At 41.5% G+C, this 11,683-nt stretch overlaps 1 protein-coding gene across 4 annotated transcripts; it reads right to left on the bottom strand.

Annotated features, from left to right (window-relative positions):
* Nucleotides 1-467: 467 nt before the first annotated feature.
* max (myc associated factor X) lies at nucleotides 468-10,204 on the bottom strand. 4 transcript variants are annotated; one of them, XM_034527280.1, is made up of 5 exons: nucleotides 10,007-10,204; nucleotides 9,698-9,724; nucleotides 4,296-4,457; nucleotides 3,126-3,249; nucleotides 468-1,966 (listed from the first exon to the last, which is right to left on the bottom strand). In XM_034527280.1, the coding sequence occupies exons 1-5, from the start codon at nucleotides 10,040-10,042 to the stop codon at nucleotides 1,779-1,781; spliced, it is 537 nt and encodes a 178-aa protein (XP_034383171.1). In that variant the 5' UTR covers nucleotides 10,043-10,204; the 3' UTR covers nucleotides 468-1,778. The 4 variants fall into 4 exon arrangements, with proteins under 4 accessions (XP_034383171.1, XP_034383170.1, XP_034383173.1 ...); XM_034527279.1 differs by having other exon boundaries at nucleotides 3,126-3,264; XM_034527282.1 differs by lacking the exon at nucleotides 9,698-9,724.
* Between the last annotated feature and the right edge of the window lie 1,479 nt (nucleotides 10,205-11,683).

Below are 11,683 nucleotides of genomic sequence, written 5' to 3' on the forward strand. Positions count from 1 at the left end.
AATGATTTGACGAGTTTCTTTGGGGGAAAATGGCTCAATTTAAACAAAGTGCAGAACATCATCTGCTCACTCCAAATAAAAAAATCTTAAACTTCCTTTTTGGAGGTGGATGTGGGCTGTTAGAGGGGAACTGACTCACCCAGGCAAAAACCAAGATAGAAAGGGAAATACAAACAAGAATCTCTGAAATAAACAGATGAAACCCTAACCCTATGAAAGTTGAGGCTAAGTTTTCCCCTCCGGTTAAAAACTAAACCAATGTGCTGTGAGAACTGTTCCAGAAAGACATTAAAGGACATTGTGTTCTACGTTCTAGACACCAGTCTGCATGGAACTAAACCAGAAGTACCAAAGCACATCCAGTCCTCAAAGAACTTCGTTGAGGTTAGATGGAGGAAAGGTGACCGATTATGTTGTGAAACGTTTGGGACTTTGGTTTGACGGTTGAATAACCACAAGGAGCACGCTAAAGGATAAAATAGTTTATTTTATAGTCTCATAGTAAAAGGTAGAGGCCTCAACTTGCAAGACAATTGTTGGCAGTATGTACAACATACTTGTAATTTCCATGGAATGGAATCGGACAAACAAAGACCTATTACACTAATTATATCCTCCTAAATGGAAATTAAATGGAAACAATATACATACACACGTTTCCTAGACACACAAAATGCTTCCTTTTTTTCCTTGGGGGGGGGGGATTCAGCAACATTGATTTTTACTGTGTAAAGCACAACACATCGACAGGGAATTATTTCGCTTCCTTGTACTGCAAACGACGGGAGCTACCTTTTGACATTCAATACCTATTTCATACCCTTAAGGAAAACTACGTGACAAATTGGCATTTTCCCCATGACTCGTGAGATTACTACAAAATGCATAACATACTTTAGAACTTGAAAACATCCAATCAATGCTTTTTATAATATAGAAAACGAGATGCCTAACGTATTCAGCCACCTAAAGTCATTCACTACTTCAAGCTAAAGGACAAAGTACGATACAAGTTTAGGAATATTCTCCTTCAAAACACCAATTTCAACAAAGGAGTCATGTTTTCTTTTTTAATCTTGTGATCACAACGACGTGTCAGGCAGAAAGCATCTGCAATCCAGTGGGCCTAAGGTGGGTATCACTTTAACATTGGCTTCAAAGCGAAAAAAAGTAAGCTACAAATGTTTCATTTCATACTTTAAAAAGGTAAACTTCTCTGGGACGATTTTTATCTAGGTTTTGTGTGTGTGTGTGTGTGTGTGTGTGTAAATTCTAATTCTTTTTTTTTTTTTTTTAAATCAAGAAAAACAAAAACAACAAAATATATAATATAGCAGTGCTTGGAGCACGCCAGGGGCGCCTCCCCCCCCCCCTTAAAAAAAAGCATCAAGTCCATAAGTAGCCAAGCTGCCTCTTTTGGGGTTTCAGATTGTAGATGTTGCCGGGGGGGAAATACCAATGACTGACAACCAAAGAAAAGAGAGGAGGAGAGGGATGGGAGGGGGGGAAAAAACCTGAAGCTCTCGACGCGGGTTGAAGCAGTTAATCTTCATACCGGCTGACTTCCTCAATCCGGTTCTTAGAGATCGGGTGGAAAGAGACATTTGTGGTGGCGGCGTGAGGTTAGTGGGGTCATGAGTCTCCAGTGCGACCCACCCACATATGGAGGAGGGAGAACGAGGAGGACGGTGAGGGTGGCTGGAGGTGGGTGGGTGGGGGGGGGGGGGGGGGGGGGGGCGCCGCCTCCAACCGTGACCAGGTTTTAACTGCTCGGCCCTCTAGCTGGCCTCCACACGCAGCTTCTTCCTGTTGGGCGGCTCCTCGGCCTCCGACTCGGAGCTCGAGTCGGAGCCTCCGTCGAACGCCGACACAGCGCTGCCTTTGGGGTTGGTGTACAGGCTGCTGTCAGACGAGGAGTAGCTGGCCTGGAGTTGGGCGGAGCCCTTCACCTTTTCCAGAGCGCGGACTGCATGAACACACACACAGGAACGAAGATGAGGAAGGCGGACGGTGAGGAAGATACAAAGGGAGGATTTCTAAATGATAATCAGTGAGGAAATATTTAGGGGAGAGACACATTACTTGACTAAACGGAATTGGTAAAAAGGGCATTCTTGCATGGTCATGTCAAACCAAAGGTTGTGCTGCTCCCCCACTGTGCTGACCTTTGAGGAAATGCAGATAATAAGGGAATCCAAAATGGATATTAGTTGGGTTGCACCATCCATTTGTATATATAACCCCCTTCTGCTGAGTGGGCAGCAACCTCTATGGAGATTTCCTCTTCACAATCAACAAAATCAACAGTACCATCTAATACATGCTGTTAAATTGAGCTTTTAAGTATTACCTCTCATAGTTGGTTTCTATTATTTATTCTAAAAACCGTACACATGTTCCTCGGCTTAATGTACATCTACTGCTGTACAAGATACAGCAGCGCTTGCTTAATTAGCATTCAACAACAACATATCCTGGAGGTCTATGCCTACCTTTGAGGACACTGAGGTCATATTCAGTTTTTCCCGATGAATTTGGGAGTTTTAGTGCCCTAAACAGCCGATCATAATCTGTTCTCTATTACAGAAGATTAAACATGGTGGGCTTTTAAAGTTTGATAAATGTTCAGACATAAATATATTTAAATTCTACTACACTATAAATGTGTTCACAAAAGTCTGGGATATGTTTCTGCAACTGGAAGTAATAATTAAAATAATAATAAATTATATATATATATATATATATATATATATATATATATATATATATATATATATATGCCAGGCTGGTTAGGTTTTAATTCAGTAATTCAGTTTTAAATCCTGGCTGCATGAATCTCCGCCCGTCGACATTTAAGAGAAAACCCACCGAGTTACAGAAGCTCTGCTAAGCACGACCTAAACTTTAGCTTTCCATTTGCCTCGTGTTGTGGTGGCAAAAACACTTGCATGTTGAGATTGGGCCTCGTGTTCGCAAACCACCATCCCACATCCTCTTTTACCACCACAATCACAACTACTAAAACAAACAGGGCAGCGAAGCTTTTGGATTTGCTCGTGCTGGCTGCTGCAGGTCAAATTTGAGCAGCATCACCAAAGTGAAGAACAAAGCCGCTCGGTTACCTTGCTGCTCCAGCAGCGCGTTCTGCCTCTTCAAGTCGTCGATGTCCTGCTGGTGTGTGTGATTTTTTCGCCTCATGTACTGGATGTACTCTGTAGCTTTGTCTAAGATTTGAGCTCGAGACGCCTGTTGTATAGACAGCTGTTAGTGACACATTGAAGCAATGACATTTATATAGAAGTCTCGTAACATTGTCAACACTCATTCATTGTCCTATAATAATACTGCAGACGGAAACATCCGTAGAATAAATCAAACACATCATGGTTAGGGTCAATTACATGACTTCTTTCTTTCCCAAAGGCTAAGTTTACATATCCTACTCGCTTGTGTTGTTCGATCGACAGTCCAAAACCAAAGATATATTCAGTTTGATATCGCTGAAGACAACCACATGCAACACCATTAGAAAGGTGAATGTTGAGCATCTATTAATTAAAAAGTGGGTTAAATGATTAATAAAGTCAAAAATTATTAACAATTAGTTGATTAAACAAGTGTGAGTAGTTTCAGCTCTCACTGTTATATTATAACTTATCACAAGACAAAAAGGACGTTGCCCAAACAAATTCTAACTCCTGTCCGTCAACACTTTGCATATCCCAAGAACCGTGATCTGAAGCAGAGCTGTATTAGCATTAAGGTCCTGGGAAGAGAGGTGGGGGTCGAGCACTGAGGCAGCTGTAACCCAACACTACCTACAAATGATCAGCAAACATTGCTCAATTCATCTCATAACCGCCCCCCCCCCAGAGTCATGAACTGGTCTTTGAGGGGAAAATAGTACACCGAGTGCCCAGTTACTCAGCCAGCACTCCAAATGCTCTGAATGTCATGATATCAGAACAGGAAGAGAGCAACAAAATGTCCCCATAACAACTTCCTGACGCTGGTCCAAGTATTTGGACTGCATCCCTGTCTTGCTGCTGCCAATATGCACTCGTCCACCATCTTTCGTCCTCCCAGTCTCTTAAAAACATTTCTCTGACACACACACACACACGTTATAAAGCAAGTCAAAACATCTGCATCCCTGTAGTAGTCCAGCAATAAATCATTTAAATGACATCATGTCCGAAATGCATTCATCCCGACATTTACAGTACAACGCATACAACATGTTATACGTCACCTTTCAGAAAACACATGGCAAAAGATCAAAAGTGTCTTACATGGGAGCCGGAACATCGTGTGCCTGGAGGACTTGCAGGCTGAGCTTTGCCAACCTTTTCTCCCTGCAGGGCGGGTACAGAGTCCCGAAGGCTGTGAAAGCTGTCTTTGATGTGGTCCCTACGTTTGCGCTCCAGGGCATTGTGGTGTGCCCGTTTGTCTGCCTGCAATGACAAGAGTCACAAGGCCTTTAGCCCGACAGCAGAGCAGTGAGGGGAGAGGACAGCGGGTGTCCCTGGTCCACCTACACAAACGGCTCTGCTGCCTTCACAACAACAACGGCCCCGTCACTAGTTTTTACTCAGTGTCAGAGGCAAACGTCAGAAAGATGTCATCAGGGATCCAACTATTGGGCATTTTCATTGTTGATTATTTTCTTGATTAATTGCTTAATCCAACAAAATACTGAAGAAAGCCTATAACAAATGTCTGAAGGCCAAAGTGACATCTTCATAATATTTATCTTTGGAGGTTGTTACTTGATAAATCTAAGGCGTCAACAAACGGACACGCTGTATATTTTATATTATGAGTCATCTTTAAATTGTCTCATTACATTTTTGTAATAATATATATATATATATATATATATATATATATATATATATATATATATATATATATATATATATATATATATATATATAAACACAGACACACATTTTAAGGTTCATTGAAAATAATGACATTAATCCAACAATTTCCAATCTGGAACTGTGTAAACTTCAAATACATGTAATGACAATTGTGTAATAAATGTGCCCCTATTTTCTCATTCAAGTTAAGTGCAATAGTTCACATAAAAAACAAAATTCACAAACTAATCACATGCTCCTTGGCCTAACTGTACGTGCACCAAATTTCACTGACATGCCAAGTTTTAGGGAAACTCTGCTAACGGATAATTAAGCAAAAATAATAATTAACTCATTTTAAATTCAACATTCATCACTACAAGTTGCTGTACTTTGTGTCCTTTTTGTCTTTTGGCCCCTTGCTGAGCCTCCATCCCCCTCCTTCTATATACCCCCACCCCCCACTGCATGCATGTCCCTCCTTCTCAGGAGCAGACGAGTGGCCGTTCAAATTCATGTCCAGGCCAGAGTCGTTCGCATGGGGTGAGAAGGTGGGCGGCCGAGAACAGCCGATCCTGAACACTACACTGAATGAATTCAACTGAAGTAGTTTTGTAGTTTAAGATTAAAAACGTAAAAACAAGAAGATTTTTGTTGATGTGCAGGCCTGCCTAGTATGCTCTATACATTAAACAGCTTTAATTATATTACCACAGCCAAATTAATCATATAGAATTTCAGGCTGTTTCACATCAAATCACATTTGTTCATGTCTTTTGCCAAGTTAAATAACAACCCAATCCTCATTTCATACATTCACAATTAACATGCAAATGTTAACAGCTAACAGGTTTACAATTTCAACCACACTTTTGTATTGTAATTGGACCGTGAAGGCATAAGATGGCTGCCGTAATCACATGACCAGAGGCAGCTAGGAGATCAGTTTTTGCTGCCTATCGTTCGACCTGTTTTGAGGCCAAACTATCACAGCCTCCAATCACATTTGGTTCTAGCCTAATCCACGCTGTCACCAGGCGGAGAGACATTAACACCCAATCAACGCCTGCACAAGCTCCACCGATCATTTCGCTTCACACGCCTCCAACACAGCAAGGCCCAATTTTAACATTAGCAATAAAGCCGCACGCTGGTGTGGTGATGACACTGCCTCAGGCAGAAAGGAGACAAAGTAGAAGGCACGTGACCCGGTGTCATCCGACTCATTAGTCCAACAATCACGTCAACAAACTAAGTATCCACAAGTGAGAAAACACACAGGTTACAACAAGCCTGCAGTGAGTCATATGTCTGGTGGGGAGGCCAGCGGGTTGCTGTGACTCAGTCACCAACACCAATGCAGCGCATTTGAAACCATTCCCTGCATATAACTCACAACTCTTTGCTTGTGATTAGTCTGGCTGGCATGGTGACAGCTGCTCCTGCGGCCTGTTGCACAAGAGCCACAAACCATCCAGGAGAGCCAAGTCCACTAGAACCACGTGCTTCCTCCCCCTCCCCCTCATATCATACACAAAGCCAGAGAGGACGAGGCCCCACTCCCTCCATTAACCCTGCCACAAACAAACACATGACTGGTGTTGATGGCATGTGCAATTTCAAGTCTGCCTACCACTGTGATATGCATAGTTTCAGTTTTAAGTTTAGCAAGACAATAAATATATATTGTCTTACTAAACTTAAAACTGAACTATGCACTATTCACACCTTTATTTTTTTTTACCACCTAGTTTGATTTACTGCATCATGTTTGATTGAATGTTGTATAATTTGCATTAATAGTTTACTTATTAGTTTTGATTTTAGCATGACATTTTCAATGAGTGTTGAGCACATTCTGTAAAACACACACAAAAAACACTTGAGATGCTGAAAAGACATGTTTTAACTCTTTAAACTTCTTTTATCGAGCACTGTACTTTATATCATTAATCTTTGTAATTAAGATTGATGTATTTAAGCACTACTAGTCTCTGGAGCTGCTCCGTGTGTAATTATGGGCATCAGGTGCTCTGGGTGATTTAATATGAACACGTAATAGGCTGCTTCTAAATATCACTTATCGTCCAATAATCTTGAATACAAATATTCTACAAAGATGAAGCAACTTTTATGAAATAAAATTATACATTATATAAATGGAAAAGGGAAGGTTTGTTTCACACAGCAAATGACACACACGTGTGTGTAATCGATGTGGCTGTTACGTAGGCCGTCGTCTACGACTGAATGGATCTCGAGACTAGATGCATCGGGTTCTGGGCGGCATATCGCCTCTACTTAAAAATGGGGCGATATGGATAAAATGTTTAATCGTGGTATATTTCATTTTATACCACACTATCAACACGTGGTGTGATAGTCGGCTACATTTTCTGATGCACAAATATACAGACAGGAATGTCTTAATTTTCAAGGAACTTCATTACATTGATGAAAGATATCAGAATGAATACACGCTGAGAAGTTAGAGCAATAGACCAACAGCATAAATATATACCAATTTTCCCCAACGTAACTTCTGAACGTCTTCCAGCCGTACACATATTCCAGACTAATGTCGCTACGGTTTCATTGCATGAGGGTTTTGTGAGCATCTCACATTAGGATGAAAAGCAAACGTGTTCATCTATATCAAAATAACTTTAAAACTACAGGTAATTGTACTACATGTTCTGGTGCTTAGCTTCATGGTGTAAGCTATCGCACATCAGGCACCACAAATAACAGGTGTCAAATTACTTAAGTGCAACTATTGTCAGATCATTATTAAACCGACTGCCTAAGAGGACACGCCAGCCTCTGTTCTATTCATACCTGACCACGACACTTTACATAACTGCTCTAGGTGCCGAGTGGCAGAGCTGGCAGCTGCCACTTCCTTGTTACTGATGGCCGTTTCACACTTTCTGCATGAAAGCCTACACTTCTGTCAGGCGGGTGGAGTACGTGGAAAACCTTCCTTCACCAATAACCGCGGAAACACCGTTAAACCAGAAGCTGCAGCGGGCTAATGACACCACTACTATCACCAAAAGAGATAGCATGAAATTAATAGCATGTTCTTTTCTCCTGTGAAGCTAGATTCCTAATAGAGCTGCAATTACAACAGGTAGCATTTTTTTATGTGTGAATATTTTAGTCTACAAAATGTTGGCTGTGTGAATGTCCGTCACAAGTTCTGACAATCCACTGACATATTTCAATCTTGTTTTGTTCAACTTACAGCAATGTCAACTCTCACTTGAGAATCTACACCGGTGAATTGTAAACTGTTTTGTTTTAATTTTATTTATTTGTTATGTTATTTATTTTTACATAATCATTTAAATAGTTGCCGATAGATTTTCTGTCAATTGACTTATTTTGAGCTTCTAAGGACAATGTGTCCCCTGTCGGCATCTTACCCCCACAAACTAAGACAAAAGACAGGAAATATTAAATATCTGACACACCGTCAGTACTTACAGATGTTCTTTCAATGCTTGGCTGAACGATTTATCATTTTATATTGAAATCTCAATTTGAAAAAGTGCCACTTAGAAATTGGGAGAGCTCACGTTAAATTATACCACATATTGCAGACTTGACCGTGTCTTAACAAGCTGTAGCCAGGTAAAGTTTTGGCTAGCTGCCTTTAACGGTATTAATTATTATTCCGCTCTATTTGTATACCTGCCGATTGTAAAGCTCCTTAATCATTTACGACAAGATATGTAGAGATGGAAGCAACTGTCTGAGTGGCACAAACAGCCATCAGGACATACATGTTTTATAGCTTCTGTAATCAAATTTAATGATACTAAGTGAACTGAAACCAGGTTTGAGTTTCTTAAGTGGCTCTGTGGTGAAGAAAAAGAAACCATGATCAAAAGAGAAAGGCCTGAGCTCTGTTGAACTATTTCTATCTAAATATCACTATTGTATATTCTAAAATGTATCCCTATTGATCCCTGGATGCCTTTCTGCGCTCTAATTCTGGTTATCTGTTATCATCGTGTTGTGCAGCCTGTGCGCATCACTAGTCGTGTGGCGTGGGTTTTTTTTCTGGCTAGTATGCGATGCAGCTATACGTCATTCATTTAGGCTGCCAGCCCTTTAGTGGCCTGTAGAGAGAAGATGGCTCTAATCACTCGCTGCAACACAGGAAAACATCCCGCAGCACCCCTTCCTGACACGAAGGCTCGTCCGAGATGCAGGCGCGGCTGCCGCTCCACCACACGCAACAAGCCCCCTTCTCGACACCTTGTCTCCTGCATCCTCGCCGTGAATGCAGAACACATGCAAACGGTCTGTCTTTACCGAGATGACCTAGATGTGTAATTTGCAATAGCCGATCACGAGCGGAACCCCCGCGGTGTGAGGTGAGTCGCTGGGGGGTGGGGGGCGATTTACAGCAAGCGTTGTATTAACCGGGAGAAGAAAAAATGAAACATGCCACAATAAAGCCTTTGTAGCTGGATAAAGCTTTGGTCTAAATATAGATGTCGTGTCACCGTCTCCCTATGGCCGCGTACAGACACGATGGGGACACCCTGCAACGCACTGCTAACGCTGAACAACCGCTACACTTAAATAAATGCATTACAGAGAACATGACGTGCGCACATATTAATTAAAAACGTACATGTAGTTGTTCCACGAGGCAGAAATAAGTACTTTTTTGGGCAAAAGCAACCAGAGAATACCCCTCACCAGTCGATTAAATCCCCCAAAATAAATAAATAAGCAGAATGTGATGGATAACTTTACAACAGTGAAAACATGTCTCGACATTGGAAAAGAAAAGATCCCCCAGCGTTACGCACCACACAGTGATATCTCGGTGAGTCTTCCTGTAAAGAAACAGAACAAAAAGTACAATTGTAGCCATAATTGTTCAGCAAATCTCCCTGCCTCGCTGAAGTCACTAGAAAGTCAAGTTTAGCAGGTTTATAAAGCTCTGAAGCAACAAAGGCTAGCGTTGCGTAACACTTAACAAGAATCCCGACAGAAACATATAGCGTTAAAGACAGAGAAGCTAGCAGGCTTATCGGAGCTAACGCTAGCCGCTAGTTCAGCTAACGCGTCAGCTAGCAGCATAACATCCGTAGTAAGCTCAAAGTGGCCATACTCACGTCACTATCGACTTCGATATCATCGTTGTCACTCATTCTTCGATACAATAGTCTAGTTTAAAGGGACGCGTGGCTAAAAAAACAACATGAATCAGTTTAGCACCGAGCGGCGCTCCAACAGACAGACTGCTCACGTTCTGTTTGGACAGAACCGAGGTGGACGCGAGCTCCTCCACGTGACTGCGCTCCACACACACAGATGCCGCTGCGCAGCACGAATGCGCAACATCCCGGGGACGAGTGGGAAATGTAGTTCTGCGGGCATTTTCTTTCACGTCTGTCATTTGAAAATAAAGACATTTCTAAATTATATTTAAAGTAAACCAGTTTGTAAAGAGACATTCATTTGGCGAAGAGGAGTTTTAACATTAGTACGTTCTTTGATATTATAAAAATAGAAAGTACTTTGTATTCGTAAACTACAATAGCCAGGAGGCATTTAGCTTGCCTACGACGTCACATCGTCTTTCCCTTTCAAGAGCATTATGGGAATTGTCGTTAGAGTCATATTTGTATGTCAGAGAATTTAAATAAGGCAATGGCTGAGACACGTGGATTTTAAGAGTGCACCCAGGGAACACACACACACACACTCACTCACTCACACACACACACACACACACACACACACACACACACACACACACACACACACACACACACACACACACACACACACAAACACACGCACACACACTCACGTTCATCTCCAGATACAACAGCCTGCAAATAAGTACTCATGTGTTTTCTTTATCTTACCGGCTATAATTAAAGTCTATTTACTGATTTCATTTTTATATTCCTATTTTTCTTTCTTTTTCTATCACAGTCCACATCGTACTGCTTCAACATTTCTTGATCTGAAACAATTAAACAATTGATCAATTATCACAATATTCAATATTTGCAAATAGTGTTTTCTGTTGCTGGGTTTATAACTGTTGAGCGCACAAAACAAGCACTTTTTTTTTTTACTGACATTTTATTGACCAAACAATGAATGAAGAAAATGATACTTATTGTTGGTTCTCGCCCTAAAAATCCGTCATTAAGTCTTATGTTGCAGAACTTTTACACATACTTTTAAGATTATTTTATATCCATTGGTGGAGAAAAACATGTCCTATTTAGCTGGGGCACTGGTCTCAGGACACATTGCGAACACTCTGCTCTGGTGCTTCCCTTTTCACTGAATTGTGCTGTAGATAAGGAGCTTAGACTGTGGATTATTTTGCACTGCAACAGTGGATCAGTAAATGTATAAAAAAAGAAGAAGCTGGAAGCGGGCTTATCTATTCCCCCAGCAGGTCAAGAGGCCACAGCAGCTGCGGGCGACACCCTGCCCTCCATACAGACCTGCACTGACCTTGATCCCACCATCTCTTTTTCCACCTTCTGGGATCACCCCCCTTTTCTGTTTTACCGCTATATCTAGTCTCCCCCCCCCACACACAGTTTTTCACCCTATCCACCATTTTATAGAATGACACTGCCAAACGGGGTCACCCAGAAACATGGTCCGTAGCAGCATCGTCTATGTAAAGGATGACAACACAATAAGTCCAGGCTTTTAATAATGCATCCGCTGCAGTGAAGCCTCTCCATCTTCATGGATGACAGCGAGAAAGCATCTTTCTATATTTGTGCTCTACAATTGCATTTTGGAATTACCTCTAG

This window comes from Cyclopterus lumpus, chromosome 24 (genome assembly GCF_009769545.1).
Source record: "Cyclopterus lumpus isolate fCycLum1 chromosome 24, fCycLum1.pri, whole genome shotgun sequence".
NCBI classification, from domain to species: Eukaryota; Metazoa; Chordata; class Actinopteri; order Perciformes; family Cyclopteridae; genus Cyclopterus; species Cyclopterus lumpus.